At 47.2% G+C, this 25,624-nt stretch overlaps 1 protein-coding gene across 4 annotated transcripts in view; it reads left to right on the top strand.

Annotated features, from left to right (window-relative positions):
* Nucleotides 1-25,624, top strand: part of PLEKHA1 (pleckstrin homology domain containing A1) — a 67,023-nt gene that overhangs the window by 11,583 nt on the left and 29,816 nt on the right. For 3 of the 4 annotated variants that reach the window (XM_060171139.1, XM_060171138.1, XM_060171137.1), the window contains exons 2-4: nt 5,179-5,339; nt 10,909-10,965; nt 18,367-18,412. In XM_060171139.1, the coding sequence (XP_060027122.1) occupies nt 5,199-5,339; nt 10,909-10,965; nt 18,367-18,412 (244 nt within the window). In that variant the 5' untranslated portion in view covers nt 5,179-5,198. Of the gene's footprint in view, nt 1-5,178; nt 5,340-10,908; nt 10,966-18,366; nt 18,413-25,624 lie in introns of those variants that run through there. The other variant, XM_060171140.1, reaches the window with a different exon arrangement.

The raw sequence follows: 25,624 nt of genomic DNA, 5'->3' as shown, positions 1-25,624 counted from the left end.
GAAATCGAGAAGGAAGGGGGAGATAGAGAGGGAGAGAGACAGACACCGTCAGCCCTGCCTTACCATCCGTGAAGCTTTCCCCTTGCAGGTGGAGACCGGGGGCTCAAACCCGGGTCCTTGAGCCCTGTAACCTGTGCGCTCCACCCGGTGCGCCACCGCCAGACCCTGAGAGTCCGATGCTTTATCTGCTGCGCCGCCTCCCGGACCTCTAGCTCTGGATAACTTGCTGCTGCTTCTGTCCTGGCGTGGAGAGGGGGGTCTTCAGAACCAAACTTCGGTGGTTCCCGTATTTCCCGCAGCTTCTGCACCTCCCTCAGCCTTCATAGCCTTGAAGAGAGGGCCTTCCTTCTGCAGGATTCGATTTTGTCCTAAGGGAACGCTGTGACTGGTTTGATCTTCTGTTGCGATCACTATAACCTGCTGTCTGATTCATGTGCTCACAGGAATAACATTTTAATTTCCTTCAAGAGCTTTTCTGCTGGATTTGTAACTTGCTAACTGGCACGGAAGGCCTGGCTTTTGGCCTGCCTCATCCTTCAGTCGTGTCTAAGTTTACTCACTTCTTGCTTTTGATTTAAAGTGACAGACTTGCAACTTCTTTCATTTGAAGACTTCAAGTCCATTGAAGGACCATTATTTTTTAAAGATCTATCTACTGAGAGGGGGACAGAGACACATCAAAGTGTGTGCTCTGCTGGGAAGTGATTCCAGGACCTCACACCTGTAAGTCCTACACTCCACTGGCTGAGCTTCCTCTCTGACTGCTGTGGCAGAGCAATTCATTCACCTAATTTTGCTATTTTTAGAACTATCTTCCTGAGAGGGACAGAGAGAAACCAAGGCACCGCTTTGGCATGCGGGTGCTGGTTGAGCTCAGGACCCTTCGCTTGTGAGGCTAAGGTTTTGTCCATAGTGCCAACTCCTGAGCTCCCTAATTTTGGGCTGTCTCTGTCCTACTCAAAACAGAACAAAACAAAAAAACCCCCGTGTGGTTTGGGAGGTGACACAGTGGATAAAGCACTGGACTCTCAAGCAGGAGGTCCTGAGTTCAGTACCTGGCAGCAGAATGATACCTGGTTATTTCTCTCTCTGCTCCTATCTTTCTCATTAGTACATAAATAAAATATTTTTTAAAAAACCCTAAACATATATGTTAAAACATTATCTCCTCTTCAGTGTCAGCGTTACACACACACACACACACACACACACACACACACACACACACACACACACACACTGTAGTGGACGTGTTTCTTTCAAACTTTGGTTCATTTAACCATACAGAGCAGAGACTTGGGCTTGAGATTATCTGTGGAGGGTGTATTCTGACCAGCTGAAATTTTCGCTGTGAGTTCAGCTTACCTTGAGCCTTTCAGTGGCGATCCAGCACGGCGTGAATGAACTCATCCTGCTGAAAGGTGCTCGTGCTGACAGTGGGAGAGTCAGAATAGGAACAGCCTGCGGATTTGCGTCCTGTCAGGAAGGAATCACATATCGGCCACTGCCCCCCACACCCCCTCCAAACAAAAACAACTGGCTAGAATCAGTGCTTTTCACCCAAGTCATGGCTTTTATCCTCGATGGATACAATAAAATCTTCAGAGTCAGAACATAATATGCTCACACAGTCTCATTTAATCTATAATTTCTCTCTTTGCCTCCCTACCCTCTACCCCTTTTTGTTTTAGATTAAAAAAATTTTTTTTTAATATTTATTTTTCTCTTTTGTTGCTCTTGTTGTTTGTAGCTATTGTTGTTATTGATGTTGTTAGATAGGACAGAGAGAAATGGAGAGAGGAAGGGAAGACAGAGACAGGGAGAGAAAGACAGACACCTGCAGACCTGCCACGTGCACTTAACCCACTGCGCTACTGCCCGACTCCCTAGATCTTCTTTTTGTTTAATTTTATTTACTTATTCATTTATTGGATAGAGACAGAAACTGAAATGGAAAGAGGAGATAGGGAGGGAGGAGAGACACCTGCAGTCCCTGCTTCACCCCTGTGTTGCTAGAACTCAAGTCCTTATGCCCTGTGACCTGTGCGGCTGATCTAGACTGACCGAGCACGCCACCACCTGGCCCCCTTTCCTGTAATTTCTGTGCTGAAGAAACCGAGCTGTTAGTCCTGTTTCCCACAGTCTGGCTTTGCTGATTGAATCCCTGCTGTGCCGTTGAACAAGTTCTTCATCTCCTGTAAATTGGTAGCTGGGCTTAGGGAGAGAGAGCCGGCGGAGAGACTCGGTCAGACTCAGATAAGCGTGTTGTTGTGTGTTTGTTTTCCTCGTGTGCTTCTTCCCTTAGACACCACATAATACCTGCTCATCTCTCTCTTACCTTGTTGGCTCATTCTATTTTGATTGAATTTTAAGAGTTCCCAGGGTTTCAGAGCAATAGGATGATGGGGGGGGGGGGCACGATACAGGCTCTGCGGCTGGAGAATCTAGTTCTTGTTTTGATTCACTGTCTGTCAGTCCTGTTATCTTAGAAAGTCACTTCCCTTGTCAGCTTTAATGTTCTTACCTGTGAAATGGAATGGTGTGGTCACTGCTCGGGCAGATCTGAGGACTGAGTGGGAAAGTGCGTGAAGAAGCACCTCTCAGCCTCCGGGTGAGCAGAGAATGCTACTCACTGCTGTTTTGTGAGTTTACCTTTCTCTCTCTCTGCTGCATAGGAAGGAGACTCTCACATGTGTGACTTGACTACTGGCTGATGGCTCCCTCCTTCCCCCACTGCTGGGTCCTCACCGCTCAGGACTGGCTTTATGGGAGGCAGGGGGTGTACAGCACTGAAACGTCCCCAGTGTATTTGTTGGGGAGCCAGGTTCAAACTTGGGTTGCACTGATTGCAAAGCAGGCATCCTCATAGGTGACCTGTCTCATTGGTACACTCTGCTGATTTTTCTGTTCTTTTTCATATATATATATATATATATATATATATATATATATATATATATGAGAAATACATATATTTAATACATAAAATAAATACATATATTATAAAAGTGTTTTTTTTTTTTTCCTCCAGGATTATTGCTGGGGCTTGGTGCCAACACTACCGGTCCACGGCAGGCTATTTTTTCCCCATTCTTTTGCTGGATAGGACAGAGAGAAATTGAGAGGGGCGGGGAAGATAAGAGGGGGACAGAGAAGACACCTGCAGACCTGCTTCACTACTTGTGGCGTGACCCCCACCCCCGCAGGTGGGGGGGCCAGGGGCTCAAACCAGGATCCTTGCACAGATCCTTGTGCCTCATACTGTGTGTGCTTAACCTCACCACCACCACCCAGCTATGGCATATTTTTTCTATGCAAAAAATGCACCATGAGTTTTCCAACAACCTAATATTATAAATATATGGATAGAGAGAGGGGAAATGAGAGGGAAAGACAAAAAGAGAGAGAGAGAGATGCCATAGCACAGCTCCACCATGCCTAGAGTTCCCCCCATGTGATCCCAGAATTGAAACTCAGAGCTTTGCCTTTCTTGGCAAAGAAAGCTATCTCCCAGCCCCTGGGTTTAAAGATAGAGGGCCCAGCAGGTGACACAGCGGTTGAGCACACACCTTAGCGCATGCAAGGGGTTCAGAGCACCGGCTCCTCCCCACCCTGGGGGGGGGGGAGCTTTATAAGCAGTGAAGCAGGTCTGCAGGTGTCTTTCTCTCTGCCCTTTTTTTTTTAAGTTTTTTTTTTTTGTTGTTGTTATCTTTATTTATTGGATAGAGACAGCCAGAAATTGAGAGGGAAGGGGGTGATAGAGAGGGAGAGAGACAGAGAGACACCTGTGGCCCTGCTTCACCACTCCTGAAGCTTCCCCCCTGCAGGTGGGGACCAGGGGCTCAAACCCGGTCCTTGTGCGTTGTAACCTGTGCGCTCAACCAGGTGTGCCACCACCCAGTCCCTTTTTATGTCTGCCTTTCTCTCTCCCCTTCCCTCAGTTTCTCTGTCCTATTAAATAAAATAGAAAAGGGGGTGGGGCCTCTGGGAGCAGTGGATTCATAGTGCTGGCATCAAACCCCAGCAGCAAGTAGCCCTGGTGGCAAAAACAAAAGGAAATAATAAAATCAGGATCTCAGTTCTAAATGAGGACTCTAAAGTTTGAATGGCTATTTATTTATTATTTATTATTTATTATTTTTATTTATTATTTATTTATTTAATGGCTATTTATTTATTTATTTTGGCTCATCTCCCATTTTTTTAAAAAATATTTTTAAAAAATATTTTATTTTATTTATTCCCTTTTGTTGCCCTTGTTGTTTTATTGTTGTATTGTTGTTGTCATCATTGTTGGATAGGACAGAGAGAAACGGAGAGAGGAGGGGGAGAGAAAGATAGACACCTACAGACCTGCTTCACCGCCTGTGAAGCGACTCCCCTGCAGGTGGGGAGCCGGGGTTCAAAATGGGATCCTTATGCCGATCCTTGTGCTTTGCGCCACCTGCGCTTAACCCGCTGTGCTACAGCCCGACTCCCCTCATCTCCCATTTTTTTTAGGGGGAATCAAAAATTAAATTATTTTGTCCAGATCAGTGTGTACATAGTTGTTGCATTCAGTAACTGCTGACAGTGAACTTAACGTTGATTTTTATTCTCATGCTTTTAAAAAATATTTATTCCCTTTTGTTGCCTTTGTTGTTTTATTGTTTTCGTTATTACTGTTGTCGTCGTTGTTGGTTAGGACAGAGAGAAATGGAGAGAGAAGGGGAAGACAGAGAGGGGGAGAGAAAGACAGACACCTGCAGACCTGCTTCACCGCCTGTGAAGCGACTCCCCTGCAGGTGGGGAGCCCGGGCTCAAACTGGGATCTTTACGCCGGTCCTTGCGCTTTGCGCCACATGTGCTTAACCCGCTGTGCTACAGCGCGACTCCCTTTAAAAAAATTTTTTTTATTATCTTTATTGGCTAGAGATAGCTAGAGATTGAGAGGAGTCGGGGAGACAGAGAGGGGCAGAGAGAGAGAGACACCTGCAGACCTGCTTCACCGCCCGTGAAGCTCTCTCCCGCAGGCGCTTAACCAGGTGCGCGCCGCCTGGCCCCTTTCTCCTGCCCCGCGTATCTGATGGTATATGATGCTGGCCCGCGTCCCCAGAAGGCTGAGCAAACAGGAGGCTGTAGCTGACTCCGTCCCCGGCTACCCCGAGAGGCGCTTACTGTTCCTGTTTTCTCTCGCAGTGTAATGTTCAAGCTCAGAAATGCCTTATGTGGATCGTCAGAACCGCATTTGTGGCTTCCTAGACATTGAAGAGAATGAGAACAGTGGGAAATTTCTGCGGAGGTACTTCATACTGGACACCAGAGAAGACAGCTTGGTGTGGTACATGGATAATCCGCAGGTTTGTGAAACCCAGAGTTACCTGTCTTCATAAGCGTGCAAGAGTTTGCGCTTCCTGAGGTACTTGACATACCATGCAGGTATTGGCATTTGTCTTCTAAATAGTATATATTTGGGAGGCGGGCGGTGGCGCAGCGGGTTAAGCGCACGTGGCGCAAAGCGCAGGGACCGGCAGTGAGGATCCCAGTTCAAGGCCCCGGCTCCCCACCTGCAGGGGGGTCGCTTCACAGGCGGTGAAGCAGGTCTGCAGGTGTCTGTCTTTCTCTCCCCCTCTGTCTTCCCTTCCTCTCTCTATTTCTCTCTGTCCTATCCAACAACAACGACATCAATAACAACAATCACTACAACAATAAAACAAGGGCAAAAGAGGGAAAAAAAAATAAATATTTTTAAAAATAGTATATATTTGATTCATTTTTGCTACCCACACCCTTTCTTGTCCTGCATCAACTGTGAAATTTTTAAAAAATTTTTTTTATATTTATTTATTTATATTCCCTTTTGTTGCCCTTGTTTTTTTATTGTTGTGGTAGTTATTGTAGTTATTATTGATGTCGTCGTTGTTGGACAGGACAGAGAGAAATGGAGAGAGGAGGGGAAGACAGAGAGGGGGAGAGAAAGATAGACACCTGCAGACCTGCTTCACCGCCTGTGAAGCGACTCCCCTGCAGGTGGGGAGCTGGGGGCTCCAACCAGGATCCTTTTGCGGGTCCTTGCGCTTCGTGCCACGTGCACTTAACCCGCTGCGCCACCGCCCGACTCCCAACTGTGAATGTTTTATTTGACATCCAGAAGATGCAGATAACTTGACTTGATAATATATCCACAGCTATTTATTTTCTCTTCCTTGAGGAATCCTGTCTTTGTAGAACATTCTTAAATTTTTTCAATTTAAGACAACTGTCTTTAAAAGGGAGACTTCTGGATGAAAGGAAGGGAGGGAGGGAGGGAGGAAGGAAGAAAGGAAGGAAGGAAGGAGACTACTTCAGTCAGTCAGCACTCTGACATGCGCTAGTCTTGGGTGCCAGGCAGTGTGATTGGCGCACCGTGGATTGAAATGTCTTCAAAATCACTCGGGCTGTATATCATAAATCACAAATTCGAATCTCAGTTTCAAGATTTCGAGAGATGTTGGAGGTCACCTGTGGGTCTTTACATTTTTTCCACCTGTGAAACTGTTCAAATTGAGGTGTGTGCCGAGCGGGACAGGCTTTACAGACTTGTAAACTGTCGGTCCGTAGGCCGGCCCATGTGAGAGGTGTAGAGGGAGGAGGAGCAGGGACGGGAAGTCCTGTTCTTGCTCGCAGAGCAGGAAGGAGCTGTCCTGGGAACTAGTATTCTTCACCACTCCTATTGGTTTAGCATTAATCTTATTTGAGTTATTTTTTTTCCTGTGAACCGAAATCTAATAATTCCTTGATCCGTTAACCCTGTGTTTGCCCTCTGATTCATTATAACTTCAGCTTGGTTCTTTATGTAGCATTTCATATTAAATACTTTAATTTGAGTACTTTTTAAAAAAAAGATTTTATTTATTCATGAGAGATAGGAGGAGAAAGAGAAAGAAGCAGACAATAACATGTGCTGTTTGGGATTGAACTCTGGACCGCCTGCCTGAGAGCCTAATGCTTTAGCCACTGTGCCACCTCCCAGATCTCAACACTTGTTTTTTTCTTTTGGCTAGACATGGTCAGTGGGCTAACTTTATTCCATAGAGTGTAGTGTTGACTGTTTTACTCACTTGTCTCTTGCTTGGTAGGAGCCTGGCTTTGCAGTTACATGATTTTCACTTGAACCTGGTTCCTTGAACCCTGCATGTGTATTAATTGAAAGCTTTTTCCTTGGAAACTTTATAGAAATGCCTCGCTAAGATTATTAGCTTGATTTTGATGAGATTGCCAATATATAAATATTTTGTCTACTAAAAAAAAAAAAAAGGCAGTGGTCCGGGCGGTGGCTCAGTGATTCGAAAACAGGAGGTCCTGAGTTCGATCCCCGGCAGCACATGTGCCAGAGTAATATTTGGTTCTTTCTCTCTCCTCCTATCTTTCTCATAAATAAATAAATAAATAAAATATTTGTTTTAAAAAAGGCAATTTCATGCAATTAAGTCTTGGCTATCGTGTTACGGTGCTGTCGCGTGTTTACAGCAGCACAGTAACCCTGGTAAAAGAGAAATTAACTTGATTTAGCAATCTCTAGAAGGTATCCTTTTTCCTCTGATTACTGCTTTTTTTCCCTTTTTAAAATATTTATTCCATTTTGTTGCCCTTGTTTTTTTATTGTTGTAGTTATTATTGTTATTGATATAGTTATTGTTGTTATTGATGTCGTTGGATAGGACAGAGAGAAATGGAGAGAGGAGGGGAAGACAGAGAGGGGGAGAGAAAGACAGACACCTGCAGACCTGCTTCACCGCCTGTGAAGCGACTCCCCTGCAGGTGGGGAGCCGGGGGCTCGAACTGGGATCTTTATGCTGGTCCTTGCGCTTTGGGCCACATGTGCTTAACCTGCTGTGCAACCGCCCAACTCCCCCCCCTTTTTTTTTATCGTCAGTAGCCACTTGTAAAATCGATTCTACATATTATAAGGAATCAGTTTGGATGGAGCAGGTAGTGTTGCAATGAAAAGGCCTGGATTCAAGCCCCTGGTTCCCACCGTGAAGCAGGGCTGCAGTGTCTGTCTGTCTCTCTCCCTCTTTATCAACCTCTTCCCTCTCGGTTTCTGGCTGTTTCAACCCAGTTAATAAAGATAATAAAGCAATGTAAAATATTTAAAAAAGGAATCAGTTTGAGGATTTAAGTTGGTTGTATGAATAATAATAAGTAGCTACATTAGAAAATTTATTTACAGAAACTCAAGAAGCATTTTGGCAAAATAAATACTAGAAGCCATGACTACATGGCTTGCTTTTTATTTTTCCTTTTTAGCTTATCTGCCTGTTTCTTTCTTTTTTTTATTGTCAAGCAACATTTATTGTAACTTTTTATTGTCTTTATTTATTGGGTAGAGACAACCAGGAATCGAGAAGGTAGTTGGGAGATTGGGAGGGAGAGAGAAAGAGAGACACCTGCAGCCCTGCTTCACCACTTGCAAAGTCCACTATGGGGTCCTTACAGGTGTGGACCAGGGGCTCGAACTCGTGCACCACCAACCACCTGGCCCCTCAAATAACATTTTTTTTAATCTTTGTTGTTGTTAAGGATTTGTTGGGTTGTTGGAAAATTCATGACATATTTTTCTACGCACACCTGTGTCAACAGCCCAGTGTTTATTGATGAGAGTCGGCGGGGGTGGGGATCAGGATATTCCATGATGCCTAAGACTGAACTTGGGACCTCATACTTGAAAGCCCAGTGCCCCACCCTGTGCGCCACATCCTGGGCCACAAATGACATTTTGTGAAGATTTGTTTATGGGGGGTGGGGGAGGACCAGAGAGAGCATCGATCTTTCTGCGATGCTGGGATGGAGCTTGGGGCCTCGCCCTTGAGAGAGGCCAAGGCCTCAGCCTCTGCACCACCTCCCAGGCCGCTCAGGTAACGTTCTCAGAGCTTTTGGGACTACGTAACAGGGGAGTAGAACTGCTCAGCCACTGGACTGAAGCGCGGCCAGTCTCTCGGGGGGAGTCATCCTTGTCGACTGAGCACCTTCGGGAGAGACCCTGCGGAGGAGAGGGAGGCAGCCAGTCGGACTGGCCCAGTCAGCCCTGGGATCGGTGGTGACAGGGCGGCAGATGTGACAGCCACAGTGCCCTCATAACCACAAATCACGAAAAACCACTTCTTTCAGGTGGGAGTTGGCAGCACAGAACTAGTCCACAGAAAGTAGGATTTAAATAATTCAGATTTTTGTACTGCCTTTTCCTCCTGTGGGTAGCAGAGTGATACTGACTACAGAGAATGTCCCTGGAGCCTTCCTTTTCTTTTTTTTTATTGAAGAATTTGAGCAGGAATGGTTAATTCTCTGAAAGTCTGTAGAATTCATTTTGCTTACTTTTAACCACTGACTCGATTTCTGCATTATTCAAATGTTTATTTAAAAAATCCATTTATTTATTGGATTAAAGACAGAGAAATTCAGGCGGGAGAAAGACAGAAACCTGGAGGAAGCTTTACAAGTGAAGATTACTTTTTGACTTTTGAAGTCTTGTCATCAGTCTTTTTTTTTTTTATCAGCGTGCTGATCAGCTCAGTCTTATGTTGGTGAGGGGATTGAACCTGGGACTTGGGAGCCTCAGGCGTGAGAGTCACTTTGCAGAACCATTATGCTATCTTGCCCGCCCACTCTTCTCATTTATTTCTTTTTGTGTGCTTAACTCAGTGTGCCACCACCCGGCCCCTTCATTTATTTCTTTTTAACTTTTTCCATATACTTTGTTTTTCCTGCCTCCAACTTCCTTCTTTATAATCTGTCCAGTTTATTATATTAGGAGCTGTATTCATGAAAGTCTAGTTTTTACTTTACAACTGCTCACGAGGCCTCTGACTTCAAATTCTTCACAGTAATTTTTGTTGTTATTGTTTTTGTTGTTATTCACAGGAAGAAGAGTGAGTGAGTGAGTGAGTGAGAGAGAGAGAGAGAGAGAGAGAGAAAGAGAATCAGAGCATTCCTTGTGGCACATCTAATATCAGAGATTGGGCTCAGTCCAGCCAGCCCCTGGGCCATTTTACTGTTTTCAACTTCAGTTCTCGAGAATGAGAGTCTTATTTCAAGGTCCCGAACCACTGTTTGCTACTCCAGCCCTAGCTTACCCAAAGTGACAGTCCCTGCAACCTCTTCTCTGTTCAGTAAAGGCTTCTGTGATCCCCTCATCTGCTGTCGCCTTTGCCAGGACTGTTCTCTCTCCTGCTGTTTGTGTTTCAGAATTTTTGTTCAACCCAAGTGCTGTTTATTCCTTCGTACTTTCTCTCCTGATGATGTTGGGCAGGAGTGATTTTTCTCTCTTTTTGAATTGTTTATCTGTAGCTCCGTCAAGACACAAACCATAGCCCATGTTTTTAAGGGAAGAAAGAAAATGTTTTGTACAAAGGGTTGCTTTGAACAATGGTGTGAGTGTAGATTAAATATGGCATAACAATACGTGGAGAGAAGGCGTTCCTTGGAAATAGCTGATGAGGCGATACATGTATGTGCTCGCATACCGCTCTGCTGTGAGCGCACAAATCACTTTCTCGCACTGTGTCCTTTCCCCGTTGCTCTTAGGAACGACTTTGATCTTTATGACTGTTTTGTTGTTGTTGTTGTTTGTTTTTTTACCTCAGTTTCTGATGAGGTTGATGGTGATGATCTTCATGACTTTTTTGAGTTAATGGAAGTAAGTTTGTGAACAATGATAACAATAATAAAAGCCTTTTTGCTATAGGCTACCATATGGTAGAAGAGAGTAGAGTTCAGATTTGATTTTCATGTTGTCCGCTTTCCTTGGGACCTAGTAAGTACATGCACTGAAAGAGTAGCTTTGTAGAATGTAACACACAGTTGAATGTTTCAGCTTTTTAGAATGTGTCGAGCATCTAAAATACCGCCATAATTCTGAATATTAATTATATGTTAATAACTTGTTTCCAGAATCTACCTTCTGGATCTTCACGTGTTGGAGCCATTAAACTTACCTACATTTCAAAGGTAATCTTTTTCTTTTAATTTATTTATTATCGGGTAGAGACAAGAGAAATTGAGATGTGAGGTGGACATAGAGGGAAGGAGACAGAGAGACTCCCGCAGCCCTGCTTCACCACTCTTCAAGCTTTCCCTCTGCAGGTGGGGACCAGAGGCTTGAACTCGGGTCCTTGTGCACTGTAATGTGTGCGCTTAACCAGGTGCGCCACCACCTGGCCCCAATGAAGGTAATCCTTTTATATTGCCTCACATTTATGCATGAATAAAATCCCTTACAATGGGATTGAGTGAAAGGAACGGTTTCTTGTCTGTGTCGTTGAGTGATATTGATGACTACATTGCTAAACATAGTATCTGACTATTTAACAAATTCTGACAGAATCCGGAAGGACAATGGGACAAATCTGTATTATTTCTCTAACACTCCTCCCCCCGCCCACCATCAGTAGGGCTTCCTGCCTTGGGCCCATAGGGAGAGAGCGAGCGATAGAAAGACAAAGTGGGACCAAGATAGCCTGGCACCAAGGCTTCCCCACTGCGGTGGGGGCCGGGCTCCAACCCAGTGAGTGACCTGCACAGCAAAACAGGCGCCTCCCAACCCAGTGAGTGACCAGTGACCTGCGCAGCAATACAGGCGCCTCCCAACCCAGCAGGCTTGCCAGCTCTGCTTCCAGTTCGCAACCCTGTTACTTTGACTTCGGGGCTTTTTTGTTTGCTTTTTGCTTTATTTTGAGGAATGTGAGCGATCTTCATGATGAAATAATGCTTTATTTCTTGTTCAATTACTGGATAGAGACAGAGAGAAACGGAGAGAGAAGGGGGAAGATAGTGAGCCCCCTGCAGCACCATTTCAGTGCCCGTGAGGCTTTCCCCCTGCGCATGGGGGCCGGGGTTTGAACCTGAGTCCTTGCACTCTGTAATGTGTGTGCTTAACCAGGTGCACCTCCACCTGGTCCCCTGAAGGAATGTACTGCCCCCCCCATTTCACTTGGTCTTTTCCTTAGCGCTTAACCAGGTGCACCTCCACCTGGTCCCCTGAAGGAATGTACTGCCCCCCCCCCATTTCACTTGGTCTTTTCCTTAGCGCTTAACCAGGAGCACCTCCACCTGGTCCCCTGAAGGAATGTACTGCCCCCCCCCCCATTTCACTTGGTCTTTTCCTTAGCGCTTAACCAGGTGCACCTCCACCTGGTCCCCTGAAGGAATGTACTGGCCCCCCCCCCATTTCACTTGGTCTTTTCCTTAGCGCTTAACCAGGTGCACCTCCACCTGGTCCCCTGAAGGAAGGTACTGCCCCCCCCCCCATTTCACTTGGTCTTTTCCTTAGCGCTTAACCAGGAGCACCTCCACCTGGTCCCCTGAAGGAATGTACTGCCCCCCCCCCCATTTCACTTGGTCTTTTCCTTAGCGCTTAACCAGGTGCACCTCCACCTGGTCCCCTGAAGGAATGTACTGCCCCCCCCCTCATTTCACTTGGTCTTTTCCTTAGCGCTTAACCAGGAGCACCTCCACCTGGTCCCCTGAAGGAATGTACTGCCCCCCCACCATTTCACTTGGTCTTTTCCTTAGCGCTTAACCAGGTGCACCTCCACCTGGTCCCCTGAAGGAATGTACTGCCCCCCCCCCTCATTTCACTTGGTCTTTTCCTTAGCGCTTAACCAGGTGCACCTCCACCTGGTCCCCTGAAGGAATGTACTGCCCCCCCCCCCTCATTTCACTTGGTCTTTTCCTTAGCGCTTAACCAGGTGCACCTCCACCTGGTCCCCTGAAGGAATGTACTGCCCCCCCCCATTTCACTTGGTCTTTTCCTTAGCGCTTAACCAGGTGCACCTCCACCTGGTCCCCTGAAGGAATGTACTGCCCCCCCCCATTTCACTTGGTCTTTTCCTTAGCGCTTAACCAGGTGCACCTCCACCTGGTCCCCTGAAGGAATGTACTGCCCCCCCTCATTTCACTTGGTCTTTTCCTTAGCGCTTAACCAGGAGCACCTCCACCTGGTCCCCTGAAGGAATGTACTGCCCCCCCCATTTCACTTGGTCTTTTCCTTAGCGCTTAACCAGGAGCACCTCCACCTGGTCCCTTGAAGGAATGTACTGCCCCCCCTCATTTCACTTGGTCTTTTCTTTAGCGCTTAACCAGGTGCACCTCCACCTGGTCCCCTGAAGGAATATACTGCCCCCCCCCCCCATTTCACTTGGTCTTTTCCTTAGCGCTTAACCAGGTGCACCTCCACCTGGTCCCCTGAAGGAATGTACTGCCCCCCCCATTTCACTTGGTCTTTTCCTTAGCGCTTAACCAGGTGCACCTCCACCTGGTCCCCTGAAGGAATGTACTGCCCCCCCCCCATTTCACTTGGTCTTTTCCTTAGCGCTTAACCAGGTGCACCTCCACCTGGTCCCCTGAAGGAATGTACTGCCCCCCCCCCCCCATTTCACTTGGTCTTTTCCTTAGCGCTTAACCAGGAGCACCTCCACCTGGTCCCCTGAAGGAATGTACTGCCCCCCCCCCCATTTCACTTGGTCTTTTCCTTAGCGCTTAACCAGGTGCACCTCCACCTGGTCCCCTGAAGGAATGTACTGCCCCCCCCCCATTTCACTTGGTCTTTTCCTTAGCGCTTAACCAGGTGCACCTCCACCTGGTCCCCTGAAGGAATGTACTGCCCCCCCCCCATTTCACTTGGTCTTTTCCTTAGCGCTTAACCAGGTGCACCTCCACCTGGTCCCCTGAAGGAATGTACTGCCCCCCCTCATTTCACTTGGTCTTTTCCTTAGCGCTTAACCAGGAGCACCTCCACCTGGTCCCCTGAAGGAATGTACTGCCCCCCCTCATTTCACTTGGTCTTTTCTTTAGCGCTTAACCAGGTGCACCTCCACCTGGTCCCCTGAAGGAATGTACTGCCTCCCCCCCCCCATTTCACTTGGTCTTTTCCTTAGCGCTTAACCAGGTGCACCTCCACCTGGTCCCCTGAAGGAATGTACTGCCCCCCCCCCCCCATTACACTTGGTCTTTTCCTTAGCGCTTAACCAGGTGCACCTCCACCTGGTCCCCTGAAGGAATGTACTGCCCCCCCCATTTCACTTGGTCTTTTCCTTAGCGCTTAACCAGGTGCACCTCCACCTGGTCCCCTGAAGGAATATACTGCCCCCCCCCCATTTCACTTGGTCTTTTCCTTAGCGCTTAACCAGGTGCACCTCCACCTGGTCCCCTGAAGGAATGTACTGCCCCCCCCCCCCATTTCACTTGGTCTTTTCCTTAGCGCTTAACCAGGTGCACCTCCACCTGGTCCCCTGAAGGAATGTACTGCCCCCCCCATTTCACTTGGTCTTTTCCTTAGCGCTTAACCAGGAGCACCTCCACCTGGTCCCCTGAAGGAATGTACTGCCCCCCCCCCATTTCACTTGGTCTTTTCCTTAGCGCTTAACCAGGTGCACCTCCACCTGGTCCCCTGAAGGAATGTACTGCCCCCCCTCATTTCACTTGGTCTTTTCCTTAGCGCTTAACCAGGTGCACCTCCACCTGGTCCCCTGAAGGAATGTACTGCCCCCCCCCCTCATTTCACTTGGTCTTTTCCTTAGCGCTTAACCAGGTGCACCTCCACCTGGTCCCCTGAAGGAATGTACTGCCCCCCCCCATTTCACTTGGTCTTTTCCTTAGCGCTTAACCAGGAGCACCTCCACCTGGTCCCCTGAAGGAATGTACTGCCCCCCTCATTTCACTTGGTCTTTTCCTTAGTGCTTAACCAGGTGCACCTCCACCTGGTCCCCTGAAGGAATGTACTGCCCCCCCTCATTTCACTTGGTCTTTTCCTTGGTGACTTAACCAGGTGCACCTCCACCTGGTCCCCTGAAGGAATGTACTGCCCCCCTCATTTCACTGGGTCTTTTCCTTAGTGACTTATCTGACATTTTTACAGTACTTTAAAAAAATGGTAAATTTAATATTGTCAGGTGATTATTTTTCCTTTTATTTTTTTCTTTCATATTAGTGTTTTGGGGAAGTGAGAGAGATGCTTCAGGTGCTAGCCCAGTGGGTGTGTGTGCACGTGCGTTACACCAAGTAATAATTGGCTAATGACTAAGACAAGCAACTGAAAATCAGTGGCAAAATATAAATCATTCACCCATGCACACTGCTGTACATATAGTGGGGTTTGCCGACCAATCTCTTCAACAGAAGATTTGTTTACAAGTGTGCCTCTATTTAAAAGAGATTTTCTTTAAAAAATTTATTAATTTTCCCTTTTGTTGCCCTTGTTGTCTTATTATTGTTGTCGTAGTTATTATTGTTGTTGTTATCGATGTCGTTGTTGTTGGATAGGACAGAGAGAAATGAAGAGAGGAGGGGAAGACAGGGAGGGGGAGAGAAAGACAGACACCTGCAGGCAGACCTGCTTCACCGCCTGTAAAATGACTCCCCCTGCAGGTGGGGAGCCGGGGGCTCAAACTGGGATCCTTAGGGCGGTCCTTGCACTTTGCGCCACGTGCGCTTAACCCGCTGCGCTACCACCCGACTCCCTTTAAAAGAGATTTGTTTTTTAGATATATTTTTTTAATATTTATTTTATTTATTTATTCCCTTTTGTTGCCCTTGTTTTATTGTTATAGTTATTATTGTTGTTGTCGTTGTTGGATAGGACAGAGAGAAATGGAGAGAGGAGGGGAAGACAGAGAGGAGGAGAGAAAGATAGACACCCGCAGACCTGCTTCACCGCCTGTGAAGCGACTCCCCTGCAGGTGGGGAACCGGGGTTCCAACCGGGATCCTTATGCCGGTCCTTGTGCTTTGCGCCACCTGTGCTTAACCCGCTGCGCTACAGCCCGACTCCCTAAAAGAGATTTTTATAAATCTTTTGTTTGTGTCACAATAGAGCTCTTCTGACTGACTTAACAGAAAAGCCCCTGGATAATAAAGGTTACATACTTACAGGGAAATGTGCTAAAGTCAAGCCTTGGAAGAAAAGTATTGCTGTAAATTAAGATTTAAGAGATGTTTCTGGGTAGTCTACAGCCTGATCTTTAGAGAGGCAAAGTTCTTAGTAAGTTAAGGAATCTGCTGTAGAACCAGCCCCCTGTAGGCCCCTGCTCGCCTGACTGCCCACAGTACATGTTTGCGCATTGCAGTTTGACCCTCACGTGCCTTGTTTTATTGGGCCAGGAGTGGAAGAGGCGGCCATCCGCTTGTACCTTTTTAAAATTATTTTTTAAGGTACGTGCTTTTTTTTTTTAAAGAATTTATTCATGAGAAAGATAGGAGAGAGAAAGAATCAGACATTACTCTGGAACATGTACTGCCAGGGATTGAACTCAGGACCTTGTGGTTGAGAATCCAATGCTTTGTCCACTGCGCCACCTCCTGGGCCACTTTTTTTGGGTGTAAGTGAAAGTATAGATCAGTAAAATAAAAGTAAGACCCTTGGAAGTCGGGCGGTAGTGCAGGAGGTTAAATGCACATGCACGAAGTGCAAGGGCCGGCGTAAGGATCCTGGTTCGAGCCCCCAGCTCCCCACTTGCATGGGGGTTGCTTCATAAGCGGTAAAGCAGGTCTGCAAGTGCCTCTCCTTTCTCTCCCCTCTCTGTCTTCCCCTCCTCTCTTGATCTCTCTCTCCTATCCAGCAACAACAACAACAGTGACAGCAATAATAATGAAAAGGGTAACAACAAGGGCAACAAAAATGGGAAAAAATGGCCTCCAGGAGTAGTGGGTTCATAGTGCAGGCCCAGCAATAACCCTGGAGGCAAGAAAAAAGAAAGAAAGAAAGAAAGAAAGAAAGAAAGAAAGAAAGAAAGAAAGAAAGAAAGAAAGAAAGAAAAGGAAAGGAAAGGAAAGGAAAGGAAAGAAAACCCTTTAGAGGGTTGGAATGACCTATCCCAAGATGGGAGACAACCCCATCTGCCTGCCTGGCTTTAATTGCTGGAATCCAGTCCCTCTCCCTCCCCCTCCCCCTCCCCCTCCCCCCTCCCCCTCCCTCCCTCTCCCTCCCTCCCTCCCCCTCCCCCTCCCCCTCCCTCTCTCCCTCTCCCTCCCCCTCCCCCCTCCCTCTCCCCCTCCCCCTCCCCTCCCCCTCCCCCTCCCCCTCCCCCTCTCCCTCTCCCTCTCCCTCCGCCCCTCCATCCCAGGGCTTCATCCTTTGTGATCTCATTGCTTCCAGGAGATTTTCTGTTTTTTTCCTTTTCCTGGGTAGAGAGTAAGAAACAGGGAGGGAGAGGGAAGGGTAGAGACAGGAGAGACACCACAGCACTGCCCACTGCCTGTGAAGCTTGTGGAGTTTTTGCATTGTGCTCCACGTGATGACTCACGGGCTCAAACCCAGGCCTGCTGGGTGAGCTGTCTCCCTCCCTGTCAGATGCTGGGCTTTTAAAAAGTACGAAATCCTGTTCAAACTCAAGATCTCTGTAAAGCAGAGATGCTGACTGGCCAGCTGTTCTCTCTTTCTCTTTCCTTTAGAATATAACCTTCATTGTGAAGCTCTCTCAACTGTCATCTCTGTCCTACTGAAGTTTGCTTTGTACAGTCTGAACTCTGCATGCCTCTCTTTCCCCCCAGATTCATTGCTAGAACAAATTTCAGTGTGGCTGAGAACTGTGACTTGGTAGTGGGGATGATCAGGGGCCCCAGACAACTTAGGGTTTCCTCTAAAGGTACAAAGCAGATGTTACAGCGGTCAGTGCTCGACCTGGGTGACAGCATGGCACTGGTCAGGAAGGGACCCTCAGAGAGCTGTACCTGCAGAGACAGCAGCAGCCCGACACAACCTTCTACTCAGGTAGCAGGAGCCATGGAAGGAGCCGAGGAAGGGACCCGGCTGCTGCCTGATCCTCTGCTGTACAGGAGGGCTGCCAATGCCATTTTGCTTTCCTGGTCATGACTGTTGGATTTCTTTTTTCTTTTTTTTCTTTCTTTTTTTTTACCAGAGCACCGTATAGCTCTGGCTTATGGTGGTGTGGGGGATTGAACCTGGGCCTTTGGAGCCTCAGGCATGAGAGTCTGTTTGCATAATCATTATGCTATCTACCCTCTGCTCAGACTGTTGGATTTCTAACCTTAAGATATGCAGTCTTCATTGCCACAAACTGAAAGTCTTTACATGTGTGAGGGTTTTACATGTGCAAGATTTACACAGAGCTAATGGTCTGCCTTTTCAACTCCCTCGTGTTTGCTCTGGAGAAAAGACGAGTTTGTCCAAAGACAACACGGAGGTGTCATTGGTTTTAAACATCTTACAGTGAGACTGTCCTGGCTTTAATTTACAGTCCTCCAGCTGTCTTGAGAGTTTGATTTCAGCTCTGTGTACTAGATCTTTGTAGCTCTCGTGATAATCACAGCTGTGACAACGCCCACCCACTGCGTTTTAGGTTGGTTCCAGTAGTGTAATGAAGAAGTAAGTGACTCCTCCCTTTTTCTCTGTTAGGTTAGCGATGCAACTAAGCTAAGACCAAAGGCTGAGTTCTGTTTTGGTAAGTAGTCCTATTTTCCATGTTAGTTAATGATACTAATATAATTAAATCTTAGTGTAAAAAGAAAGGAAAAAAAAAAAGAGTTACAGAGACCACAGCACACAGCTATGGGTGAATGAATTACTCCAGGGCAAACTCCTGTGAAGCCACCACTCAGGTGGGGGAGTCGCATGACACTGCTGCCCCTGGCGCCTCCGTGCTGCGTCCCATGCCAGCCACAGCCCCTCTGCTGCTCGTTCTAGAGGCCCTTAGCGTGGTCGGCTTCAGAGGAATTTCCAGTAACGTTCAGCTGTCTTCCTTGTACCGTTCTCTATGAGACTGGTAAATAATGAGGAGGATTTACTTTCTAGCTTGTGGATAATTCAGGGTGTAAAGCTTGGGGAGAGAGGCAGACGAGGGCATCGGACTGCCAGGTGCAGCGACGTGTGGTGAATGCCTCGGGTATCTGTGCTGTGTTTGGCGCTGGGGCCAAGCGCAGTGAGAGGCGTTGGCTGCTCGAGTCTCACTGACAGGGCCAGCTTTGCCGTCCGTGAGGCCAGGCTTTGAGCCCCGCTCCCACTGCACTGGAGGAAGCCTCAGTTCCATGGTGTGCTTCTCTCTCTCTCTCTCTCTCTATTTGAAAAAGATGTCCCTCGTTGCTAAGCCCCAGAGACAACCAAGGAGAAGGAAAAAAGAAAAAGAAAAACTCACAGTAAATGTGATACGAGGTGGTGGTTGAATTTGTCTCGATCAGGAGATGGAGGGGTAAGCGCAGCAGAAGAGCTCCTTCGGCCGGGGGTCTCAAGAGTTGGGGGGACCACCTCGAAGAGAGATTTGAGTTGTCGTGGGACCTTGATTATCCTCTCCCAGAGGTCGAGGACACAGGGACAGGTGCAGTGAGGAGAGCTTTGAGTGGGAAGTCACTCTGAGGCGAGACAGACTATTGCTAGTCAGAGGGAGAGACTCAAAAGCCAGGTTATAAGGTGCTGCCGAGCAGTGATCCTTTGTTGTTAAATTTGTAAGAAATAAATAAATTAATTAATTTTTGAGGAATTAAAAAGAAGCGAGGAAGCAGGGAGAACCAATTTAGATAGAGTACAAAATTTGGTCAAAATGTGAGGAGTTTGGGAAACTACCGAGTCACAACGTTGTGATTCTAGATAATGATTGAGAACTGGATGGAGTCGAAGATAATGTGTGCAGAGATTTGGAACCTGTTGCAAAGTGAGTGGTAGCTGAAGCTGAGGGCATTGGTGCACTCCCCTATCATGTTTGTGGGCAGCAGCGATGGAAGGGGGAGAAATCAGAACTTTCCATGAAAGAAACAAAGATAATTCTTTTTTTTAAATATTTATTTCATTTTGTTGCCCTTGTTGCTTTATTGTTGTTGTTGTTGATGTCATCGTTGTTGGATAGGACTAGGACAGAAAGAAATGAAGAGAGGAGGGAAAGACAGGGGGAGAGAAAGACACCTGCAGACCTGCTTCACCACCTGTGAAGTGAGTCCCCTACAAGTGGGAAGCCAGGGGCTCGAACCGGGGTCCTGACACTGGTCCTTGTGCTTTGCGCCACCTGTGCTTAACCCGCTGCGCTACCGCCCGACTCCCACAAAGATAATTCTTGGGATAGAGTTGACGGCAAAATTCTTTGTTCTGGGGGCTGGGTGGTGGTGCACCTGGTTGAGTGCAGATGTTGCAATGTGCAGGGACCCGAGTTCGAGCTCCCAGTCCCCACCTGTAAGGGGAAAGCTTTGCGAGTGGTGAAGCAGGGCTGCAGGTATCTCTTTGTCTCTCTTCCTGTCTCCCCCACCCCTCTTGATATCTGGCTGTCTCTACCCAATAAATAAAGGTAATAAAATTTTTAAAAAAATTCTTTGTTCTCATTCACTTGACAAAAAAAAGTTTCCCCTCCTGTAGATAGTGCGGGCGGAGCAGCAGCGTCTGATGGCGTTCACCCCTATTTAGGAAGAAGGTATAATGTGAGCAGTTTTCCTTCAGGGAGGGAGACACTGGCTTCTAAAAACAGAATCACAACTCCTAATCACAGAAGGAAATGGGCTTTTCCTCCCTTATTTCCTCTTCTGTTATCTAAGAACAATGAGAATAAGAGAGATTCCAACCTTTGATGAAGCTAGCAGATAGCCTGGTGTGTGACTCACAGTGTGTAAGATGGGAAGTGTTGGGAGGAGTGCTGAATAACTTAGCAGAGCTAAAGAGGTCAGTGAAAAATCTCATTTTATCCTCCCCACCCCCCACTTCCAACTTTACAGAGACCTTGTAGGTGCTCCAGTGAGGAGGGCCGGGCAGAGAACAAAGGCTTTTGTCTTCGAGATAATCCCTAGTCCTTTACCTCCATGTGGCTCAATCATACAGCTACCCTTCTCCCTTCCTGCTTGCCAGCAAGGAATGGCATGTGTAGTAGCTCCAGAAATCAAGGTAGCGAGGCTTTGTGCTTGGGGACACTAGTCCCAGAGAAAGGGAGAGAGAGAGCAAGAAACTGAGGTCAGGGAGGTTAAGTAGAAAGTCTTCACTCTAAATGCAGCCCCTGACTGCATCCAGCCCAGAGTCTAGGTGGCATAAGAACCCGAGAAAGCTAGAGAAAAGGTCCATTAAGTGTCTGGGCATCTCTAGTAGGATATTTTGTCATATAAGTGAAGTACGACAGCCGCCATCTATATGTAAATGCGAGAATTTCTGACTCATTTTGCCCTTAATTCCTTTATTTATTCATTTTTATTATTAGCTTTATTTTCTAGAGATAGCCAGATACGGAGAGGGAATGGGGAGATAGAAAGGAAGAGACGAGACGGGCTGGGCAGTAGCGCAGCGGGTTAAGCGCACATGGTGCAAAGCGCAAGGACCGGTGTAAGGATCCCAGGTCGAGCCCCCGGCTCCCCACCTGCAGGGCGGGTCGCTTCACAGGCGGTGAAGCAGGTCTGTAGGTGTCTGTCTTTCTCTCCCTTTTTCTGTCTTCCCCTCCTCTCTCCATTTCTCTCTGTCCTATCCAACAACAGCAATAACAATAACAACAAGGCCAACAAAAAGGGGAAAAAATGGCCTCTAGGAGTAGTGGATTTGTAGTGCAGGCACCGAGCCCCAGATATAACCCTGGAGGCACAAAAGAAAGAAAAGAAAGGAAGAGAGACAGATGCAGAGACTGGGGGCTTGAACTTCGGTCCTTGCACATTGGAACCTGTCTGCTCAACTGGGTGTGCCACTGCCCAGCCCCCATTATTCCTTTTTTTTTCTTTCAAGTTTTTATCTATTTGCCTATGTATCTCTCTAGAACATATGATACCAGGGCTTGAATTTGGGACTTCATGCTTCAGAGTAATGCTTTATCCACAGTGCCACCTCCCAGACCACCACCTACTTAAAAAAAAGAAAGAAAGAAAGACTTATTTACTAATGAGAGAGAAATAGAGCTTTATTCAGAAGCTTATGAGACTGGGGACTGAACCGGAGCTCATGCGTGTGAGTCCTGTGTTCCGGCACTGAGCTCTTCCCTGGTTTTTCTAGTCCATTGTGAACACCTATGTTTTAAAATACGGTGACATGACACTTGCTTGAGAGTAAACTACCCTATGAAAGGAAACATTAGACAATATAAAAATCAGGAAGAGACGTCAAATCTAAAAGCAGAATAAAGACATGGTAATGGGGATAAGTAAGGAAAGTGAAGCCACATCAAGGACACCCAGCATCTTACTATTTAAGAGGGCGGGGAAATCATTGAGAAGATGGGGAGGAAATCGTTCTTCTAGATAGCCATGTGATTTGGTTTTAAATTTATTTATTTATTTTCCCTTGTGTTGCCTTTGTTGTTTAATATTGTTGTTGTTACTGATGTCGTTGTTGTTGAATAGGACAGAGAGAAATGGAGAGAGGAGGGGAAGACAGAGAGGGGGAGAGAAAGACAGACACCTGCAGACCTGCTTCACCGCCCGTGAAGCGACTCCCCTGCAGGCGGGGAGCTGGGGGCTCGAACCGGGATCCTTACACCGGTCCCTGCGCTTTGCTCCACACGCGCTTAACCCGCTGCGCCACCGCCCGACTCCCTAGCGAAGTGATTTTTATTTGAAATGATGCTAATGTTTGTGCTTCAGGTTTTCTCCATTTTATATGTTCTTCTGGCAAAGATTTGAATGAAATAAAGAAATGTGGAAAGCTAGTAAGCACACAAGGCCGCTCTGAGAACAGTCACCAGTTTATTACTTAATTGTTCGGAGTGGTTTTCTTCCTTTCACTCTCCTTCCTCCTCCCATGAGCTCTGCTTTTTAGTAATTTGCTTTGCATGTTTCCTCTTCTTTGCTTGGAAACTAAACTCCCAGACGATGAAAAAGGTGATGGATTTCTGTCCCGAGCATCGTGCTAGCTTGTTGACACATGCCACTCGGGGATGGCGCTCTCAGTTCACTGCTGAAGGGAACACTTCGCAGTCGCGGTCTGTGCAGCCTGCGCTGCTAGCACGAGCCAGCCAGGTCTCCGCCACCTCTCCCCACTCCTGCCTCTTCACGTCCCGGACCTCTTCCCGCCGTGACATCATTGTCAGAACCTCTGCGTTTTTATGCAGACTGCGAGGTGTGCTGAGAATCCATTTAAAGACAGACTTGCCTTTCTCCTTTCCTCACCTTCTGTAAGCGCTCCCCAGAGGTGTGTGCACTGAGCACTGCCTGTGCAGTAGGCGTTTAGACGTCCGCCCCCAGACAGTGCGCACAGGGAAGAAGCTGGTGTGAGGAGAGCCCAGCTCCAGTCTCAGCTGGGGAAAGATGGGCGCTCCACTGACTGACACCAAAGACAAAAGCTACACGTGCTTCTGTGCTGGGGTTTGTCTTTGTGACGTAATTTCTGCTGCCTCAGAGAGATGAGAGAGATGGATGGTGTGTCAAGTTTCTTTAGTTTCCAGACGAGTTACTTTATGGCACCACACAAGATATGATTTAACTTCCTTTCTGAAACCTCGTCTCAATTCTCGGAAGCGATGATTTAGTGCCCTGGTCTCATGCCCGATTTCAGAATCTGGACGTGACTGGGAAATGACTTGTTTTCTTCGAGGGTTTTCATTTCATTCGCAAGCGTATGGTTTAAACATTTGATGGAGGCTTTTGGAAGTTATTTTTGTATTTCAAACATTGTAACATTTTAAATGTGTGGATGCTGTAACTCCTGGAGTAATGTTTATTATGATGTTTTTGAAAACAGAGGCACATGCATAAGCCGTGAGTTTGTAGGCAGCTGGACATGCACGTGTGCTTTGCTTTGCGTAGTCACTAAAGGGACACATGTAACTTGTGTAAAAAGTTCCAACTGTATTTTCTTTAATCAGTTACTTTATTTACTTTGTACAGAGACAGAGACTGAGAGGGAAGTGGGAGAGAGAGAGGAAGGCAGAGAGACACCTGCAGCACTGCTCCACCACTCATGAAGCTCCCCCCAGCAGGCGGGGACCGAAGGCTTGAACTCAGGTCCTTGTGCACTGTAGTGTGTGCACTCAGCCAGGTGCACCACCACCTGGCCTCAAACTGTATTAAGGTCTTAAATGTAAAGAAAATACAGATGCTTTAGAAAGATAAAGGCCTTTATCTTTATAATCCTGAATTAGGGAGATTTCCTTGCGAAATCTAATGCCATTAAAGGAAAAGATTGATAGAATATTCATCGTTTGATCAAAGATACCTTGAGTGTGCACACACACACACACACACACACACACACAGAACAGCTGGGAAAAGACTTCTATGAAACAGAAAGGACTGATGTGAAAGCTCTAATCAATCAATCAATCAAAAACTCAGGAACACTAAATGCGGAGAAGACACAGCATGCCGGTGTACCAGATTAATTTATGTCAGTAAGGAAATTCAGATCAAAACAAGATTTAAGTATTTACTGGTTTGGGTGTCCAAAGAGTGCCGTGTCAGGGCCCAGTGAGGAAAACATTCAAATCTGGAAGACACTTGACAGGGAATTGGTTGGTCTGCTGCTAGAAGGCTGAAAGAACGCCAAAGAATACTGAAGTAACCCAGAAGTTAGTAATAGCACAGGCAGTTACCACCCACACGTCAGGAGAGGGGAAAGGGAAGAGGAAGTTAGGGTTAGGGGAGGGCTGGGGGTAGCTGACCCTGTAGCTAGCACTGTCTGTAGGGGTGGCTGGGCTGATGGGAGCAAACGAGGGAGGTCAGGAAGAGTCCCCTCTCGGCTCCCCCACCCTCCGGGATTCTGTCTATACCTCCCAGCGGCAGAACATGATCTCACCTTACAGCCTTGTGGGAGACATTGCTTGCAGGCTCCCAGCCCAGCCGAGCTGTGTCCTGGGCGCTGTGCTCTAGCTCTAGTCACTAGCTCTGCTGAGGCAGCTGGAGCGGAAATGAGGCCTGTCACCTACACACTGGGAGGACTGCAGGTAGACTTAGCCTGTGGGGAAGGCAGCCTGCCATAGATCTATGATAAGAAAGTGTTTGCTGTAGAAATGGCAGTCCAGGGGGCTGGGAGGTGGCGCACCTGGTTGAGCCTACACATTATAATGCGCAAGGACCCAGGTTTGAGCCCCCGGTCTCCACCCGCGTGAGTGGTGAAGCAGTGCTACAGGAGTCTTTCTTTCTCTCTCTGTCCTCTGTCTCCCCCTTCTTCTAGATTTCTGGCTGTCTCTATCTAATACAAATAAACAAAGATGGTTTTTTAAATATATTTATTAAAAAAAGAAATGTTAACGCAAGAATGGAGAAATACACACACACACACACACACACACACACACACCCCTCTGATGTTTCATTGGCGTATTTTATATGGTTTCAAAAATCAGAAATCACCTACTGTGCTGTATCCATCTAGTGAAAAATGTGGCCTCTAAAAATGAGTTTTTCGGGAGTCGGGCAGTGGCACAGCGGGTTAAGCGCATGTGGCACGGAGCGCAGGGGCCGGTGTAGGGATCCCGGTTCGAGCCCCCGGCTCCCCGTCCGCAGGAGGTTGCTTCGCAAACGGTGAAGCAGGTCTGTAGGTGTCTGTCTTTCTCTCCCCCTCTCTGTCTTCCCCTCCTCTCTCCATTTCTCTCTGTCCTATCCAACAACAACGACTATGACAACTATAACGAGCACAACAACAAGGGCAACAAAATGGGAAAAACGGCCCCCAGGAGCCGTGGATTCGTGGTGCAGACACCGAGCCCCAGCAATCACCCTGGTGGAGGGAAGAAGAAGAAGGAGAAGGAGAAGGAGAAGGAGAAGGAGAAGAA

Source organism: Erinaceus europaeus, chromosome 14 (assembly GCF_950295315.1).
Source record: "Erinaceus europaeus chromosome 14, mEriEur2.1, whole genome shotgun sequence".
Lineage (NCBI taxonomy): Eukaryota > Metazoa > Chordata > Mammalia > Eulipotyphla > Erinaceidae > Erinaceus > Erinaceus europaeus.
This window is presented reverse-complemented; position numbering and strand designations above follow the sequence as displayed.